This window comes from Equus caballus, chromosome 25 (genome assembly GCF_041296265.1).
Source record: "Equus caballus isolate H_3958 breed thoroughbred chromosome 25, TB-T2T, whole genome shotgun sequence".
Taxonomy (NCBI): domain Eukaryota; kingdom Metazoa; phylum Chordata; class Mammalia; order Perissodactyla; family Equidae; genus Equus; species Equus caballus.
The window spans coordinates 10,237,270-10,257,387 of record NC_091708.1 but is presented as its reverse complement, the minus strand read 5'-3'; the positions used below and the strand labels follow the sequence as shown (position 1 = coordinate 10,257,387).

At 55.1% G+C, this 20,118-nt stretch overlaps 1 protein-coding gene across 4 annotated transcripts in view; it reads left to right on the top strand.

Annotated features, from left to right (window-relative positions):
* Positions 1-20,118, top strand: part of PAX5 (paired box 5) — a 186,672-nt gene that overhangs the window by 135,104 nt on the left and 31,450 nt on the right. For all 4 annotated transcript variants that reach the window (XM_070250370.1, XM_014735872.3, XM_070250371.1 and 1 more), the window contains 1 exon segment: positions 6,603-6,704. In XM_070250370.1, coding sequence (XP_070106471.1) covers positions 6,603-6,704 — 102 coding nt within the window.

The following is a 20,118-nucleotide window of genomic DNA, read 5'->3' as shown; positions in this document are numbered from 1 at the left end:
TTTGGTGTCAAATTACCGTTTCCTTTTTGCCGTGAGGGGGGTTGAAGGTTGGGGCCAGTAATCCCATCGTCCACAAGTGCTCCCTGTGGGCTGGCTCTGAGCCCTGGGTTTTATGTGCGTCTTCTCACCAGCTCCTCACGGTGCCCCACGAAGGAGGCCTGTGGTTGTTGTCGTTGTAGAGGTGGCACGTTGTGGGGGTGGAGCGAGCAGACTTGCCGGCCAGGCTGACTGGGTTTGAAACCTGGCATTCTTACTCACTAGCTGTGTGACTGTGAGCAAGACACTTAAACTTTCTGTGCTTTAGTAGGGATATAGGAGGGATATAGCAGCTCTCTAATGGGGTAAATGAGTATGTGTGTACCTGGCTCATAGTTCCCTCTCTATACGTGTTAGCTGTTGCTTTCTCTAGATAAGTGTGGGCTATTATCCTCATTGTACAGATGAGAAAACTGAGGCTCAGACTAAGGAAGCCTCTCAAGGCCACATGGCTAGTAAGAGGTAAAGCAAAGATTTGAGCCTGGGCAGCCTGGACACCCTTCGTTGCTGTGCTCCGCCACCTTCCTCTCCACACTGGGCTGCATCAGCCTCCCTGTGACTTCCCCACAGGCTCTCATAAAGCTTATTGGGAATTCTGTAAGCTGCGGGATTCAATGGAATAATGTTCATGAACAGCCTACCCCAGTGCCTGGCACAGGGTGGGGAGGGGCTCAGGAGGCTGAGATGACACAGACACTGTCAGTCTTTCCCTCCATTGTCCACCACAAGTGATCACTCAGACTCTTTGCTTTTGTGGCCAGTCCAAGGAGGCTAAATGCAGCCACAGGCTGTAGCCTCTGCTTCTAGGGACATTTGCTGGGTGAAATTAGAGCCATGGACAATGCAAAAGAGTTCCCCAGTGACAGGAAACTCAGAGGCAGAGTTACTTGTAGGATATATGTGGCCATTTGTCAGCTCTTCGCTATGCATATTGCCATCCTTGTGGGCTGGGAGGAGGGACTGGGGGTGGAATGAGGCCCCTGTGTGATGGCCGAGTCCTGAGCCCTTGCTGGAGCTGACACAAGGCCCCACTGAGGCTGGAAGCTCCGAGAACTGCCTGCCATTGTCCTAAGGAGGACATGTTAGCCCTCCAGGCAGCAGCTCGCGTTACAGGATTGATTATGGAGGTTCCAGAGCTGCAGGTGCAGTTGAACTTTAAATAGAAAAATCTACTCACAACTAAATTATCCTTTGGGTATACACACACACAGTATGACCTTCAGGGGCTCTTGGAGATCAATGAGCTAAGAACTCTTTTTTAAATTTGGGAAAGACCGAGGCTCAGAGTAGGGTGGCTTCCCCAGAGTCCCACAGCAGTTCAGCAGCAAAACTGGGGCTCAACTCAGTAAAAGGGCTGCATGGCCTTCTGGTCCTGGCTCTCCCACAAATAGTTACTGAGCACCAGCTTCATGTCAGGCGCCGTGCAGCCCGCCCCGGGAGCTCGTAGGCTAGCAGACGAAAATTGGTGAATTCGCTCTCTTTTCTGCTTGAATCTCCTAACCCCTTCCAGTCACTGACCTGAATAATGGAACCTCCTGGTTCTCAACCTCCTTTTTTTTCCTCCCACCCACACGCCCACCCCCTACCCCCACCAAGGAAGCCCCGGCTGGAGCCCAGCACCAGGTTTCAAATCTCAGCTCCATTTCCTACTAGGCGTGTGACCTTAACCTCTTCATTGCTCAGTTCCCTCTCGTATAAAGTGGCATGATCATTGTTGGGACCTCATGGAGTTGTTAGGATGATAAATGAGTTAACGATGTAAAAGGCTGTCTTATCATTACTAACGACATCACCTCCAGGTCGTCTGCTCCGCTGGCACAATGCACTCTTTGCCCTGGGATGGGGTGGGGAGCAGGGACATCTTCAGAAGAGGGGACCCACAGGGACTTGAAGGCCTAGGAAAGGCTTTCCAGAGAAGTGGCTCTGGAGGGTGGCATTTGGAGATTGGAGGGAATTTTTAATTGATAGGAATGGGAGAAGGGCAGCTAGAAGGGGACAGCGTGGGCCAAGGCATGGGGTTGGGAAGGTTCTGGGAGGATTGGGGAATGGCCTTGGAAGCCAGAGTTGATGAGGCTGGAAGGTGGCAGCTGGAGGCGCAGGTTGAGGGGGGCTTTGGAGGCCAAACCAAAAGCTCTGAACTTAACTGGATAGGCAGCTGGGAGCTACTGAATCTAGAAAGGTAGGTATTCATTCTAGAGGTCCCTTACCTGGCTGTCTCACCAAACTTTTCCATTGGTTCTAGTAGACGAGCTGATTTTCTTGTGATTTTCTGGGCTCAAGACAACCCAGCTAATGATGATTTTGGTGTTTCCCCCAATGTTTATCCCTCTTATGTCTCTTTCTTGGACTGGGTAAAACTTTCAGAACAATTTCCAGTGATAATAGGGTTCCTTCACATGTTCCTGACTTTAATAAGAATGCTCCAAGTATTTCCCCAATTAGGAGTGATGTTGACTAGATTTAAGATCAATGTCAGATCAAAGAAGTATGCTTCAGTTCTTATTTACTAAGAGGTATTGTAAGGAATTGGTATTGAATTTTAGCCGATACCTTTTCCACAGCTTTGATAAAATCCCGTGGTTTTCTTCCTTGTTGCGTTAATATGATCTCCTAGCCAGTGCTTTACATTGAGTCGTCCTCGCGGGCCTGGGATTAACCTTGTTTGCTCATGGCGTGCCATTCTTTCTAATATTACTTGATCAGTCAGACAGTAGATTTTTTATACATATATTAATAAGTTGTGAGACTAGCCTTTAATTTTCATTTTTGTGTACCTTTGTTGAGTTTTTATATCAGTATCATGCTAGCTTGGCAAAATGAATTGGGAAGATTTCTTAGTTTTGTATGTCGTGGGAAAGCTTAATAAGGTGTCCTTGAAGGTTTGAAAGAACTTGCCAAAAACCAAAACAAGCAAAGAACTTGCCCAAGGAGCTCAATGGGCAAAACACCTTATTTTAAAAAACAACTTTTTCTGTTTCCTCTAAAGTACTTGGGCCATTCATATTTTCTGCCTCTTCTTGAGTTAATTTTGGTAATTCTTATTTTCTTAGAAAATTGTGCCTTTTCTTGGGATTTCCACATTTATTAGAGTAGAGTGTCCGTGCATTTTCTTATGTTTTCTACTCTCACCTCTCCCCTATCTCTGGTTGTATCTTCTCCTCGTTCCTCATCTTGAGATTTGTGGCTCCTTTTTCAGTCTTGCTCTGGCTCCGTCTACCTTATTGGTGTTTTCAAATAACAATTCTTGGTTGTGTTTATTGTCGCATCTGCTTTTCTGTTTCCTAATTCCTTACTCTCTGCCGCTGCTTTATCGATCCCTTCCTCTCCCTTTCCCTAGGCTGACTTTATTGCTTTTTTATCTGGCGTCTTGAGTTGAGTGCCTTGGTGAGGCACTGCGTTTCTGCATTAGGAATCAAGGTTTCACAGCATGTGGAACAGTGGCGGAAACCGTTGGGGTTCAGACATGACCAACAGAGCAGCCCCCGTGGAAGAAAGAACCCAATTCCGGGAGGTGGGAGAGCCGGATGCCAGTCACAGCCTTGCCTCAGATCAGCCGAGTGTCCTTGGGCACGTCCCTTCCCTTCTCAGGGCCTTCTTATCTGTCTCAGGCACCCAGGGGGAACGTGGACCTCCTGAGGCTTGCCCCATGCACTCCCCTGCACTGGGCAGCCTCTTATCAGGATAACACCTTTGTCTTTCGGGAGGCCAATTTGGCTTTCCCGATGTGGTCCTGGCTCCCCCACAACACGTATATCCACAAAACTGTGTAGTTGAGTTTCCTTCTCCATGATGGAGCCAATAAGCAGTGGTGATACTGTGGCCAGAAGGCAAGGGTCAGTCTGGGTGTCCCAGCTGAGGCACGTGGAGCCTCTGGACTCGTGGTCAGAAGCACAGCCAGGCAGATGCTCAAGGCAATGGAGTGGAGTGGCTAAACACGTGGATTTTGACATCGGATTGCTTGGGTTCGAATTCCGGCCCTTACTCTGCAACTATGGATAAATTATTTGACCTTTCTGTGTCTCATTATCCTGTAAAATGGGAATCGTGTCGGTACCTTACCTCATAGGATTGTTGAGGGTTAAAGAAGTTAATAATTTAAAATACTGAGAACAGAGCCTGGTACTTTGTAATTTCTGTGTCAGCGTTTGTGGTTTGTTGTGGTCATCATCGTCTGGGGCTGAGCCTGGGTCCAGGGCCCAGGTAGGAGCTGCTCCACTGGTTGATGGGGGAGCCAGCCCATCAGCACAGCCTTGCCATGCTCCTTCTGTGCATGCCTCATGGGCTGACCTCTGGCTCTGTGACCTAATACCCACCAGGCTGACACTTACGCCCACTCTGCTTCCTCAGATGAGGGTCCAGCAACCCTCAGGTCACCAGATCTCTGTCACAAGTGTGGAGGAGATTGCTCCCCCACCCCCACCATGATGTGTTTAAGGTAGAGGAGGGGCCTGGGCTGATGGTAGGAAGTGTGGGCTGAGGTCCCTGCTCTGCCATCTGCTCCCTGTGGGACCTGAGCCAGTTGCTCCCCACTCACCATGAGTCTCAGTTTTTCCATCTACAAAATGGCTACAAGGATCTTTCCGGAAAAGCTCCAGGAGCCCTTCCTGCACCGATCCTTGACCGCAGACGGAGAGAGCTCTTACGGATGCCAGGGAGCTCCTGCTTCTCCAGCAGGGCCACTTCTTTCACTGATAAATATTGGTAGGCCTATGCCATTCCAACCTTGGGGTACAAAGACTTGATCCTGAAGCCTGTACTTCGTGGAGACAGGAGCTGCTGTAGAGGGGTGTGGGTGCTGGGTTGGAGGAGGGTGAGAGCAGAGGCATGAGAGGGTGGGGGTGGGGGTAAACCTCCTTAAATCACCTTGTAAGTGTGGTCAGTTCTGCCAACTCCAGTTTTCTGTTTAATCTCAGTGCTCATGGGGAGTCATGTGCAGGTCACATGGGGGATCAGGGACTCCCAGAGGCAACTCCTGGGGCATTTGCTGCCCTGGAGCAATGCCTCATGTGAAGAGACCCGAGCCTTGCTTGTCATAGCCAGGATGCCCTGTCCAAAGCCAGGGGGATAGTGAGTGGAGGGAGGGAGGGAGCCTCCTGTCCGGCAGCTGCCTGGTCTTCTGTAAGGTTCTGGAAAGTAAGCAGGACCTTGTGAAATGAAGCAGCCTCTGGGCGCTGGCTGGACAGTCTTTGATGACTGGTACTAGGAGGGCTGTCCATTCATCCGGGAACATTCATGGGCTCACACTGTGGCTGGCTTGGATTCTTTGGGGGGTGTTGGTCAGAGGGGTCCATCTCCCTGGGCTGGTGGAGCTGGAGCTCAGAGTCGTCTCCCCGTGTGCCACCTGTACCCCCCTGCTGGGCCCTGGGGGAGGCTCCGGGGGCTGGGCCTGGTGCCATGCGGTCAGAAATGGCTCCCCCTTGCCCCTGGACCTCTTCTGGCCTCCCCAGTCCTCAGTGTCCCCATCCAGAAGACGTCGAGGTTCTTCTTTCCATCCCTCATCCCAAAGCCACCTCGCTTCCCACCTACGTCCCGGATGGCTGACAGCAGGTACGTTCCTGTCCTTCAGGAACAACTGCCAGTTCCACCCACAGAGGTGGGGCCTTGTCCTCAGGGCACAACAGATAATCCTGGAACAGTCTGATCCCCCACGGTCTGGGTTATCGGTCTTGTCCATGAGCACCTTGGTACACACATACGACTGGCGGTGTTCGAGGGGCCTGTAGCCCCGCTCCTTCCCTAAGAGGAGGACAGATCTCAGGGGCATCTCCCTTACAGAGTTCTGCCACCTTGGGGTTTTCTTCCACGTCGTCTGGACCCCAGCACATGGGATGCTCCATTCGTCTGCACCTTTATTCGCGATGAGCCTACTAGGTGCCAAGCCATGTGTCAGAGGCAGGGGCTTTGGGGTAATGAATGAGGTGTCACCCCTGCCCTCCAGGAGCTGGGAGCCTGCACAGAGGTGGACGTGCACCCACCAGAGCGTCTGCCCCTGAGGGCCGAGGCCTTGCCCTCTATGTCCCAGTGCCCAGAACAGTATCTCGTGTCAGGAGGCACCTCCTGCGCCTCCACTGAGTGGATGACTAGCTCTAGCCAAAGGAGGAAGGATTCAGAAGGACCAGACCCGGTGCGCAGGGCTCGGAGGCGGGCATAGCCTTGCCTACTGCAGTGGGCTGTCAAGAAGAGGAAGATGGAGGCATCTGAGCTGGCTTTTGAAGGCACATGGGGCAGGGCCCTGTGCTGCTGCAGAGGGTGCTTCATGCAGAGGGTGCAGCGGAAGCAAAGGTGTGGAGGGGAGGAGAGAGCCAGGCAAGCTGGCCGGAGCTCCAGTTTCCTAGGGACACGGCTGAGCTGTCCTTGGTCCCTGCTGAGTGGAGCCAGGGTGGCTGGAGGGGGGTGTGTGTGTGTGTGTGTGTGTGTGTGTGTCCGGGTGAGCAAAGGCGGGAGCTGGGAGCACACTGGCGTTCAGCGTCCAGGCGTGACAAATGTGCAGGTGTCCGGGGAGCTGTGGACGTGAGCGGCTGGCCGCGGAGATGCTCACCCCGTGATCTGTTGCTTTGATTCCTCAGGCCGCGACTTGGCGAGCACGACTCTCCCCGGGTACCCTCCGCACGTCCCCCCGGCCGGACAGGGCAGCTACTCAGCGCCGACGCTGACAGGGATGGTGCCTGGTGAGTTTGCACTGTCAGCGTCTCCTCAGCAGGTGGCGGACGGGGGTCCAGCGGGCACCCCCCAAACAGCCCGGGTGACCCCTGTGCTTCTGAGAAGTGGACTGGATAAATCAGGCAGAGGCCTGCAGTCACTCAGACAGCCCCTCGCTGGTCTCAAGGGGACTCTGAACAGAGTGGGGCAGGACCTGGCCGAAGGTCACCCAGCTAGTAGGGCGTGGGGTGCCCTCCCCCGTCCTCTCTCTCCCATCCTCCCTCCTTCCCCCAGTCTGTGTGACGTGCACACAAGGAAGCCCCCTCCCCACCGCGCCTGCCCAAGCTGCTCTCCGTGGCCTTACTCCCTGGGGTTGAGGACACTGTGCTCGGGACCCACAGGATGTTAGCTTGTGGGTTTGTCACTAGATTCCAAACTGAACACCCTGAGGCCATTGAAACCTCATCTCCCCGGCTGGCTGTGTCAGTTTCCTTTAAAATATTTGGAAAGGAGGCCACCACGTCTCCTCCCATTGCAGGGTGGTGTGGGGACAAGACCACACGTCATCATGGTGCTGGCTGTCCCTGGACTCAGGGCATGAGCAGAGCCGGGATACCCAAAGCATCAATTTTGGAAAGAAGCCAAAAAAAAATTGAGGGAAATCAGGACTCGGTTGGATGCTGTTAAGTGGGTCAAGTGGATGCTGTTACACTGCTTTTGTGGGTTCGTGTTGTCTCTTGTTTCAGGTCACTTACAGGGGCAACGCCATTCATTCAGTGCTGGGGCCTCTGTGGGCCCACTCCCCCCAACACATGCTGTTGACTCTCTGGGGTGTTTGAAAAAGCCAGGTTGGTTATTTCACCCCTCCCCACCTGGCCGGCTTTCTCTTTGGAGCCTCACAGCAGCTCTGAGAAGTAGGCGGGTGGATCACGCACCCACTTTCTTGGTAAAGAAATTGAGCCCAGAGAGGGGCTGGCATGTGCCTAAGTCACCCAGCAAATAGGAGGCAGAGCTACGACTAGAGCCATGGCCCAGTGTGGCCCTCCCTTAGGCCCAGGCAAAAGGGCCCTGCTCCGCAGCCACTCCATAGTAGTCCTGCTCTGGCCCTGCAAGGGCCATGTCCCTTGTCCCCCGCTCCCCCCATGGACTAGAGTCTACAGGGCCAAGGGGATGTGCCCACCTGGTGCCCACACCCCACTTCTGGCCCACCCTGGGGTCCTGCGTAAACGGCCCCAAGCCTCTTCCCCAGCCCACGTCACAGGCTTGTGCACCCTGGGGCCCGAGGACTGGCTCTTTGTGGGGGGTGGACAGGGCTTGGACAGGAGGCCCTGCAGGATGAGGAGTGGAGCTGGGGTGGAAGGGGCGTGGGGCAGATCAGAGCTCAGCTGGGCTTTCCCCACGCACCCAGGTCCTGGCACAGACGCCAAGGAGTCCCAGAATTCTAGCTTTGCTCCTGGCCTCCCAGGTGATTAGGAAGATGTATTTAACGAGGTAGGAAGACAGAGCATATTTCATTTAATGGTTTGTTAGCTTGATTTATGACTTTTAAATATGAGACACACAGGACACTGCCTCCGTGTGTGCTCTTGGCCTGGGCGGTGCCAATGCGGGGAGGCCTGCCAGGTCCACACCTGCAAAGCCCTTGCCTTTTCTGCTGCAGGGATGGCCCAGGGCAGAGCATGGGGAAGTAGTGTGCTCAAGGCAAACAGAGGTGGGGGGACGCGTGCCCTCCTCCCCAGCCCCACTCCTCTCCCAGCCGTCACACTTAGGGTGGCTTCAGGAGACGGATCTCAGGCGATCCATGAATGGCCCCTGGGTGTCATGTAGCACTTCATAGAATGCAGAGCGCGTCCCAGGAGCCCTTGGATGTTACAGCCCTGGGAGCGGGGCAGGGTCCCAAGTGTAAGGATTGTGTCCCCATTTTCCCAAAGGGGAAGCTGAGACTCAGAGCAGCTAGGGCATTGCCCAAGGCTGCGCAGCCTGCAGCTGGGAGGACTCGAACCTGGGCCTCTGTGCTCCCATCCAGGGCTCCTTCCTCTGTACTGTGTAGAGTGGGAGGCGGCAGCCCATGTCCTCAGAGCATGTCGGCAGGGGAAGCTGAGGCCTCCCAGCTGGCCCTGCTGGCTACCCGCTGCAAAACCCAAAGAGGCCAACTTCAGAGAAGCAGCTGAACTTTCTTAAGTTTATCCAAACAGCACCTGCTCTCCGGCCCTGTGATTCCCCCAGCCCTAATTACCAGGCTCAAGATACAAATGGCCGTGGGCCTGGCAGAGCCCCCAGCGGGAACCAATGGTGGCTCCTTGCCTATTAACGGCGGCAGCAGGAATCATAGGCCTGATCAAGGGCACACCCTAACTAAACCTGCTGGCAGCAGCTGGAGGGGCGACCGCGGGGTGGGCCTGGGGCACAGTCCCCTGAGACTCTCCCCTGGCACAGAGGGAGGGTGCGCAGCATGGAGGGACACAAGCATTTTGTCAGGGAGCCCCGTGTCCTCCTCATCTCTCTTTCCCTCCACTCCTGCTGTGCATCTCTCTCCCCCCTACCTTCTTTCTTCTTTTCTTGCTTTCTCTTCTCATGCACCCAGCACTCACTCAGTGCCAAACCCAGTGTTAGGTCTGGGACTCCGCGTGCGGCAGGCATGGCCCTTAGTCCCTGTCCCTTGACCAGTGTCATGCCTTTGGGACCCTGTTTCCAGCATGCTTTCCAAATCTGTTTCCTGTACGGCTTCACGGGGCAGTGCTGGCGTGCATGCAACATCTTTGCTGGAACTGCCCCCAGGGTTGGCCCACAGTGAAGATGGCTCTCCTTTCAACAGAGCAGGTCCTAGGCCTACCATTCAGGTGTCAGCACAGTCTGGCCTCCTCTCCTAGCCTCCCAACCGTGACTGCTCACTGGTTCCCAGCACGCCTCCCACTCTCACCAGTGTCACTCCTTATCCTGTGCCCTTGGCTGAGACTGCTTCCTGCTTCCGCCTGGGATTGGCTTCACCCTTCAGGGCTGAGTGCCAGCGTCAGCTGCCCCATGAAGCCTTCTGGGGCACGCTCCTTGGGGCACAGGGCTTTCAGTGGCCTTGTTACACCACATGGCCCAGTGTGTCTGTGGCCCACTTAGCGATGCCACTGGGAGGGGAGCTCGTTGAGGGCCAGGCCTCCGTTTTCCTTGTCTTCCGCACCCCACACAGTCCCCAGCACATAGTAGGTCCTTTTGTGCATGTGTTCTCTAAGGGAGGGAGGCAGGGAAAATTAATATTGACCCTTCTATGAGTTTCCTGTGGCTGTGATAACAAATTAGCACTAACTTGATGGTTTAAAACAAGAGAAATTTCATCTCTCATAGTCCTGGAGCTCAGAAGGCTGAAATCAGTGTCACTGGGCCCAGCATCAAGGTGACGGCTGGGCCGTGCTCCCCCGGAGGCCCTGGGCCAGAGCCCCTCCTTTCCTGTCTACCTTCTGTGGCTCCTGCATCTTTGGGTTGTGGCTGCGTCACTACACCTGCATGTCTTGTGGCGCCATCTTCTCGTCACTCTGCGTGTGTGAAGGTCCCTCTGCCTTTCCCTTATAAGGCTACGTGTGACCACATTTAGGGCTCCCCGGATAACACAGGATAGTCTTCCTATTTCAAGACCCTTAACGTAATTACATCTACAGAGACCCCTCCGCCCTTTCTTTGGCCGCATAAGGAACAGTCACGGGTTCCGGGCATTAGGACATGGACATGCCACACCTGTTGGAGGATTTGAACTGCGTATTTGTCCAGATTTCGCATTCATAACCTCTTGGGCTTCTGAATCCGGGAGCATCCATTCCACCGTGGGGGCGCAGAGGCCAGAGCGTTTTATCACCCGGAGGGCACGTGGGCAGGTTTGGAGAAACCAGCCTGGCGCGGCTCTAAGGAGCCATCTGTTCTGGTTTGTCTCTGAGGCTGGGACGATGGCTGCTCCACCGTAGGGAACAGCCCCTCCTGCCTGGCAGGGAGCCCGGATGCAGAGGGAATCTTCTGACTCCTTTCTGCTCCAGGTTTTGGGAAAGTGTGGCTGCTGCCTCTTCCCCGTGTGAGGGTGGGCTTCCAAGCATTGGGTTTGCGTTTGGCATGTGTGGAGGAGGGGTTACCTCCAGGGTCCACTCGGGCAGTTGAGCTTTTGGGTCTGGAAAAATAGACATTATATTTTTCCGTATTAAATGCCAGCTTGGACTCTTGTTTATTTTGAATCCTGATTCTGCCTAAGGGTGTCATCTGTCCTTTCTGGCTCCAGGGTATCCCCATGTCTACCAAACGGGCCTTTTTGGTCTTCTGTGGTGTGTAGACTCTGTTTCTGCAGCCCCGTAAATCCTGCGAGCCCTTAGCCGTGATTACTGTGAGTAACGCCGATGCGGTACATCATCGCAACGGAGAATGGAGACCGTTTGCAGATCTTATTTTCATCCAGTCCCAGCAAATGCCAAAAGTTTTGCACCAGAGATTCCATAGTGTCTTGATCGGTGTAACTAGTTGATTCCTGCCTGGGGATATTTGCACAACCTAACAGATATCGACATGGCATTTGAAACGCTTAAAAATTCTCGGCTGGGGAAGAGGAAGGGGCGTTCACTGCCCTTTGGCTTCAGTGAATCTGAGTCGAAGCGAAGGAGCCGTCTTTGAGATGAACCAGTCAAGGGATGCCCGCCCCTCGTGCTGCTGCCCCAGGTGCCCGGTCCCCACGCGGCCCCAGCCCCCACACGACCCTTACTTGACTCCTCTTTGGGGCTTTAGCCAGAGTGCCAGGAAATCCCGACTGCGTGGAGTTTGCCTCCCTGGGCTGCAGCAGAGAGGAAAGTGTTTGAAAGGAGGCCCATCGTCAGAGCGAAGTGTGTGGAGAGTGGCGGGTTCCTCCGGTCCAGCGCCCTGTGTTTGCCGTGGATTGGGCTACATCGTTTCCAGATGCCTTTCAGTTAAGTTGCTCGATTAGCTGATGGCTTTTATTCTCTTGAAGAAGTAGGGGTGAGGCGCAGGGGCAGCGGGAGCCTCGGGCCAGTGAGAGGTCTGGAGCGGCAGCAGACAGCCGACCCAGGGCCCGCTGGACTCTGCGGGAAGAACGAGAGGCACGTGCGGTTTCCTCTGCTTAAAGGGCTCAGCTCTCTCTGCTGCTCTCACTGCTGCCTGGCCCAGCCTGCTCTGCCCTCGCCTGTGGGCTCCCCGCTCAGAGGGCCTTCCCTGTGACCACGTGTGTGTTAGTGCCCTGCTGCTGCGACGAGTTACCGCAGACGCGTGACTCAGAACAACAGGAAAGTCTTAGCATACAGTCCTGGAGGCTGGGGGTCCAGGTGTTGGCAGGGCTGTTTCTTCCGGAGGCTCAAGGGGAGAATCACTTCTTGCCTGTTCCAGCTTCTGGATACTGACCACATTCCCTGCTTCGTGGCCCGTTCCTTGATCTTCAAAGCTGGCAACGTTGGGCTGAGTCTTTGTCATGCGCCATCTTTCAGGTTCTCTCTCTCTTGCCTCCTTCTTCCACTTAGAAAGATCCTTCCGATTTTACTGGACTCGCCCAGATACTCCAGGATGATCTCCTCCTCTTCCGCTCAGCCAATGAGCAGCCTTAACTCCCCTCTGCCGTATAGCCGACCGTGCTCACGGCTTCCAGGGATCAGGATGTGGGCATCTTTGGTGTGGGTGTTATTCTGCCTGCCACACCATCTGAACCAGGACCACCATCCCTTCTCTCTCAGAGCATCGTGTTCTTCTCATTTGTGATGCTAAGGACCATGGAAGGAACTGAATCAGTGATTTATTCCTTCCTCATCTACCTTCCTCCCAGGTCTGTGTGGTACACAGGGTTGTACAGTGCACAAGACTACGTCCATTCTGTCACTGCTGTGTCCCAGTGCCTGGCAGAGTGCCTGGCCTGTAGTAGCACTCAGGAAATAGTTGAGATAAAAAGAGAGGCTTTGGGCTCAGCTGCCAGTGAGAGCCAGGTCGAGCGCTGGAGCAGTGCAGCCCAGGATGCTAGGGCAGCCGTGTGGTGATGCAGGAGGCCGGGTGGTCTAGAGCATGGCCTCTGGAGCTGGACTGCCTGGCATTGAATCCTGCTTCTCACTAGCTGTGTGACTTGGGGCAAATTATATAACTTCTCTGGGCCCTAGTTTCCTCCTCATCTATAAAATGGGGATGATGGTGATAGTAAGAGTGAGCATTAAATGATGTAATATATGTAAAAGCTCCTAGAACTTTGCCTGGCAATATTAAGTGCCATATAGGTGTTAATGATGGTGACGATTGTCGTTTGTACAGGTGTCTGAGCTGGGCGTGGTGGGGAAGAGAGGAGCCTGGCAGGCATGCCTAATGCCGGCCCGGCCCAGCTGGCCTCAGAGCAGGAGCTCCCTAGCGGAACCCAGGTCCCATGGAGCCCATGGGTCAATGGGAGAACTGATCAGAGAAGAACCCAGTCACAAACAAGGGCATTGCCAGGCAGGAGTGGGGGCAGGCTCCGGTTGCTGCAGCCTGGAGGAAGCGGAGAGGCGCCTGGGGTCAGTCCTCTGAGAGGGGGCCTTATGCTGGACAGACACGAATGTATCCTTGGGCATTTGAAGAGGAGGTGGCAGGAGCTGAGCCTAGTGGCTGGAGTGGGTTCACGTGGTGGGAGCATGGCCTGCCTGCCCAGTTGGGCAAGGGGGGTTGGCAGGACAGGGAGCTGGTGGAGGAGGACGCTGGTGGCCAGCAAGGTTAGGATCGGGACTCGTCAACTTTTGGAGGCCATGCAGACATCCCGTGAAGCCTCTGCAGACAGGTGGTGAAGCAGGTCAGGAGCACAGGGGCAAAGTCTGGCCTAGAGACAGAGGTGTGGAGCTTCTCCAAGAGAAGTGAAGAGTACCATGGAAGGAGCGTGGCTTCCCGACTGATTGGCTGTGTGGCTATGCTCGGGTTTCGTGGCCTCTCTGAGCCTGCTGTGCCTGCTGATTTTGAGGATCATTTGGAAGGATGGGTGTACAGTTACTGAGGCACCAGTCGTGTGAGGTAGGAGGCTTCCTGAGGTCTGGGGGGAGGAGAGGAGGGATTCTTGGTCTGTCTGTGGCAAGCCTTTCCCTGACTCTGAGCCTCACTGCTCTGTGGAGGCCTGAGGCTTGAGGGTGGGGCCCAGCACGAGGCTGGGAGGCAGAACCTGGATTCTGGCCAAGTCTGACATGCCATTTCCACTCTCTGGGACCCCTTCAGTGTGTGGACTGGGGATAAAACACGCTCCACACACTTCCCTAGCTGTGGCCGGGACCGGCGAATGGAGTCAGAGGGACATCTCTGTCAGCCTTGTATAAAGGCCCTTCCCAGTAATTAGAACTGGAGACAGGGGGATGGGCAGCCTCGAGGGGCCAGAGAGAACCTGGTGGAGGGACTGGAGCATCAGCTGGGAGATTGGGCCAGTGCTCCCTGGCCCAAGCGTCAGGCTCAGGGAGCGTCTGCTCAGCGGATGAATGGCCTTTGTTCTTAGCTCTGACGCCTCCCTTGCCAGCCCTCCTGTGTGTCCTGTGGCCGGGGCACCTTCCAGGCTCCCTCCACACCATTCAGAGCTGCCCTTGGGGTGGGGGTGGGGGGGCGGGGGGAGGTGGTCACACCTGTTGCTCGTTCCTGACTCTTTGCTGCCCTCTAGTGGCATCCAGTCGCTCTGCCACATCAGGAATGGAGACAACCCCGGGGACTGGCAGACGCAGCCAGGATGAGATGGGAGGTGGTCATTCATTTATTCATTCATTCCTTCTTCAAACATTTCCTGGGAGACCGTGGGTGCCAGAGCTGGGCTAGGTGTGGTGTGCTGACAGGGCCCTGGCCCTCAGAGAGCTCACCGTCTAGTTGGAGAGACAGATAGAATAAGATATCCTCCCTGCGTGATATGTTAAGAGCTAAAATTAGGAAGGTACAAAGTGCTGAGGAAATGCAGAGGAGGGGGCTGCTGGGCTGCTGGGGCAACCGGGCAGGTGGAGGAAATCAGGGAAGGCTTCCCAGAGGAGGTCATTTGCTCTGGACCTCGAAGGGTGAGTTTGCCAGTCTGGGAAGTTGAGCGGCACTGTTGGGTGAGGGACTAGTGTGTGAGAAGTCCCGGGGACCTGAGAGCATGGGTCTCAGGGAGGAGTGCATGTGACCGAAGCCTTGAGGGGCTGGCAGGGACGAGCGGGAAGGGCAGCCTGGGCTGAATGAAGAAGGGCCTCCCTAGCACCCAAGCCTTGAGCCCTGGACACCCCTGGGGCCTGAGGTGGTGACAGTAGCAGCCTCGACAAATGGCCCAGGCAGATTTGCATGTGAGTCTGGGCACCCGCAGAATGGAGGACGAGGGGTCTGGAGTGGTCTGCTCTGGACAGTCTGTGTGATGAGCTCCTGGGAGCTCGCTGGGACTGGGGAGAACATGACACCCAGTGGGGCTGCACGGGGGAGGGGAAGAATCGCAAAAGCAAAGACTCAGTGGGAAGCACGCCGGAGGCATGAGGTCCTACTGGACTTAGGACACCTGGGCTCATACTCTGACCTTGGGAATGCTGTGACCTTGGGACTTCCTGCTCACTCCTAAACCAGGAGGTGGGGTTGGGGAGATTGCATTAGATGCTCCCTGGGGGCTTTCTGGTCCTGTCATTCAAGGGCTTCTCCACTTGTGATGTCCCCGCCTGCTGGTGTCACCTTCCGGCTGGACTGGAGGGCTCCCAGAGCCCTGCCCGCTCTGTTCTAAGTGGGCAGGAAATGCTTCCAAGTTCCCTTCAGGTCTGGGGCTGTGATGTGATAAGGGAGTGGCCCTGGGCTGTCATGTGTCATTTGGTAATAACTTCCAAGAGGTGGGGCTGAAGGAGGGGTCCTCTGGGTGTGCTGATCCTGTACGCCCATCCCCATGTCTCCACATGGAGGCCCCTGAAACTGCTGTGGTGGTTCTTTATGCCTCCATACCTGGGACGGGTTCTTACAGACTTTGGACCTTAGGGCATGAGAGGCAGCAAAGATGACCGTGATTCGTTCCATCATCTGAGCAGAGGGTCCCCTTGGGGTGTGTGGAGATGGGAGGGAGCGTCACAGGCTTTTCTCGCACATATTAAGCCCCCAGCGCAAGGACAGGGGAGAAGCAGAGTAGCGCGAGTGAGTGAGCCGGCAAGCGGGGAAGAGTGCCCTGCCCGAAGCCAGGAGCTCTCTGGTGCCCAGGAAGGGGGAAGCGTCCAGCAGTGGGGGAGCTTGGAGTGGGAATGGAGGATGCCTTCTCCTCCCCCAGCCGATTAGTGTCCCGGGTCTGTGCTCCTGATGGCGGTTGGCGAACTCAGTCATGGGGACAGGAGACCATATGTCTGGGCTCCTGACTTCCTTTTCTTCCTGACGTGCCTCTAACAAGTGATGTTCCTTGAAACAAACAAGACTGGATTGTGATGCCTTTTTAGGAGATTGTGGGGAATGCAGTCAGGATTTTCTTTGGAAGAAATTGAAGTATTTGGAGGGCATCTGAGCACTGGATAGAGTGACCTGGGGCAGGTTGGCCAGGTGGTCTTTCAGGCCCTCCCAGCCCTAAGAGGTTGGGCTCCCGGGTTGGTGCAGAGCAGAGCGTGCAGATGCGTAGCCCAGGGTGTGGGTGTCCCGAGGTGAATGGGTGGCCTCCTGAGCCTTGGGCCTTCATCCTCCTAAATCCCAATAGTGAGTCAGGCTCCAGGAGAGGAGCCCGCAGGATAGGACAAGGGCTGCAGCCCAGCTGTGCACAGGCCGAGCAGAGTGGCAACAGGGGAGCTGTCCTTAGCACCTGGCCACACAGGAGGTGGCAGAGCAACCTGACTCTGAGCCCCCGGGGTTTAAGCCACTCTACTTCATTGCCTCCCAGGACCACTTCTCACCAGGGGGGCCAAGAGGGCTGGGTGGTAGTTCTCTCTGATGATGTGGTTGAATCCTGGTTAGGGGCAAGTGAGCAAAAGGTGCTTTGGGCCTGGCTTACCTGGGTGGATGGGAGGGAGGGGCTGAAGCCTTGGGAGGAGCGCAGGCCAGGTAGCCCCTCCAGGAAGGGCTCCCCACCCAGGAGCCAGCACCCCGCAGTGTCCAGGGCTCAGACCAGCCCCTTAGCCCCTGGAGAGCAGCCGTCTGCCCATTTGAGGCTCAGGGCCCAGCTCACTGCTTCCGGCCAACTTTCCTTTTCCTTTTCTTGACATTATCTGTGAGCGTGTTTTGGCCCCTACCAGATTTGAGCTCCTGAGGAAGGAGGCAGATGTCCTAGCCAGGACTTCCCACTGGATGATGCAGGGGGTGCAGGGTCCCAGAGGGGTCCTGGGCTGAGGGCCTGCGAGTTTCTCAGGAATCGACAGCAGTTTGAGGCCTGACCAAAACTCCTCGTGCCTCTAAAATTCGAAAAGGAAGCTGAAAAACTGGCATTAATAAATGTTAAGTTAAATGTCTACAAATTGTAACATTATGTTAAGTTCATTAACTGTTAAATTTAGTGCTCATAAAAATGTCATTATATTTGAAAACAGTTTTTAGATTAGATTTTCTCACTTTTCAAGAATTCCCTAGTCTGTGTCTTGATTGCTGAGAAATCATAGCCAATCATACATTAAATAAATTGCTTGTGGTAAATAATCTCAAAAGCAAAATTATAGAAATAAGCCTTTCATGTTTTTAGAGCAAATGTATCATTATCATGGTGCATTGAATGCGTGATGCAGTAGGGTGGGGCTGAGCGGGGTCTCCCAAGGAAGGCGCCCAGGGGCCTGGGAAGGAGGGGCTCGAGACAGACTGGTTTCCTGTTGAACTGAAGTGAACATAAAAATAATGGTAGGGCCTTGAGCTGATCGGGTTGCAGTAGCCATCCATCCATGCCTCTGTCCATCTATTCATCCCTCCATCCCGCCATCCCTCCATCCATCCATTCATTCCTCCATGCATCCATCCATCATTTCTTCTCACCTTTCTTCCTCCCTCCCTGCCCGTGTTCACTGACCATCTTCATGTCACAGGCATAAGCCTAGGGATGTAAGGGTGAAAGCCATGGTCCTTGTCCGTGGAAAGCTCTCAGTCTGTCGTGCAGATGTGCAGGTCAGTAAGGACCTGGGGGACAGATGAGCTAACAGGTAAGCTCAGGGACTCTGGGAGCACACAGAAGGGGGGTCCAGCCTAGACTTGGGTTGTAGGCATAGAGGACTCCAGAATTTCTCTGTAGGAGGGTTGGGGTGGGGGCATACCTGAAGTGGCTTTTGCAGAGAGTTTTGCTAAAATTGAGAGGCGGTGTCCATGTCAAAGGTTGAGGAGGTCCCAAGTTCCCTATGGCGCTGCCCCTGGGTCGAGGGGAATCTAGGGAGAGGTGAGTTCCCACTTATGTTAACAGGGGGAGGGTGTGGAGTGAGGAGAGGCGAATGGATGGGGGCAGGGGTGGAGGCCACAAAGATTCTGAGAGGTGCTTTGCTTCTGTCCATGCTGGAGTCCTTCCAAAAACCAGACCAAATCTACTGGGGTCGCCTGTTTCCTCCCTTTGACTTGCTGGACTCTGCAGCCCCGTCCCCAGGACCTCACTGGCTGTCACCCCAGTCGGCCACCTCTCTGCCTGTGTCACTGTGTCTGGGACACCTCTCTCCAGAGCTCTTCTGGCCATGCCCAGAGCCTTCCGGGGGCAGGAAGGGCCAGTGGGGCTTGGCTCCTGCCCTGCCAAAGGAGAACGCTTTCTACTGAAGCCAAATTGCCTGTGCCCATAAGCTGATTCCGCCAACAAGCCTCCCCCCACCTGCTCTACAGTCTATAAAGGGAGCCGCACCTGTTATCCCAGTTGGAGTCCGAAAGCCCCTTATGAGGTTAGAGTGTTCACCCCCATTTCAGAGGCTTGTGAGCTGAGCTCAGAGGGGTGTCACGCCTTGTCGAGGGTACACAGCCAGGCTGGGGCAGCCGGCCTGGCACCTGGAACTCATGTCTCCAGTTCACCCAGCCCCAGGGTACAGGGAGAGTGGGAGGGAGTGGGCGCTGGGCCCAGGGCAGGTCTCGGTTTCCTTGGGCTCCCTCAGGGCTGTGGATGGACTTCCTGACCCGGGATCTCTTGTGGCCCAGGAGAAGCCCTTGCCGGCTGGGACACCAGGGAGCCACACTTCAGATTCCAGGGTATTCCCTTCTACCTGCCATCTTCACCTGTCCATTTGGCCATCCTCCTCGGCCCAAATCAAATGCTCTCTCTTACAGGAAGCTATCCCCCCTCCCAGGGGCCTCATCTGTCCCTTGAGTGCCGCCCAAGCTCTGCGTCGGTCAGGGCTGTAGTGACCACATGCTCCCATCTCCTGCTTCCTCCTCTCGGAATCCTCCCCGCGCCCCCAGCCCCTGCAGACAGGAGGTTCTCCGTGGCTGTGCCTGAGGTCTTCTCGAATCTGCACATGCCCCTCCCTGTCTTGTCTGGTCCAGAGTCAGGGCTCAGGGGCCGAGTGTTAATTCAGCAGGGCTCGGCTCCGCTTACACGGCCGCTCGCTCTTCCCACGTCTCTCTGCTCCTCGCTGCCAGGGCCTAGACAATGGCCCTTGTTACCCTCTGGGTGAGTTATTTATATTTTTCACTTTTCCCTCCTTCGCCTCTCGGGGGACTCGCCTCTCGCCCTCATCCCTCATGTTTTCCCTTTCACTTGACTGTCACTCTCATTGTCCTCCCGGGGCCAGGAACGCGGGGTGACAGGCAAGGGGAGCCCAACCGGGCCGAGGAGGCTGGAAATATAGTCATTAATGGGACCCGCGAAGCCCAGATGTCCTCCCCGAATGCGGGTAATTTGTTTTTAATGAAAAACCACGCGGTGACCCTGAACAAATGAATTTTCTTTATAAGGAGTCTATGTGCAACGACACAAATAAAGGGCCCGAATGAGGGAGACTCCGATCCAGGGTTGAAAGAAAGAGAGAAAGAAAGAGGGAAGGAGCAGAAAGGAGAGCGAGAGAGAAAAGAAGGGGAAGGAAATTTTAAAACGACAACCGTGTTATCCTGTCTTTTGTCTAAAGAGCAGTCCCGGGACACACGTGCCCGGGGCATTGTCCTGCCAGAGCAGGATGCCTGACAGTTGTGGCCATTTTGAGGTCTTGGTCACAACAATGTGCAGAACACGAACCACCATCTGGTCAGGTCCTTACAGTGTACGAGCCTCTTTTGTGCGCCCTCGGCGGTCCCACCGCAGAGCTAGGAGGGCACGGGCTCAGCCCCATTTCACAGAGATGAAGACTGAGGCGCAGGAAGACGGGTTTGCTGAAGGTCACACAGTAGGTGAGTCCAGGTGACAAGGGAAGCACGTGCCGATTTGGAGTGTGACTCTTAGATTCACTGTGCTAGAATCTAGAAATTGCTTTCTCTGTGCAACACAGGAGAAGGCGCAGCACGAGCAGATCTGAGGTGGGGAGGAGCGTGTCTGTGCCCAGGGGGCTTGGATTGAGGGCCCACAGCCCTGGGACATTGCCTCAGGGCTCTGTGAATGTGCAGACTTTCTGAGAGCACTTTGGGTGGGGGATTCTGGGA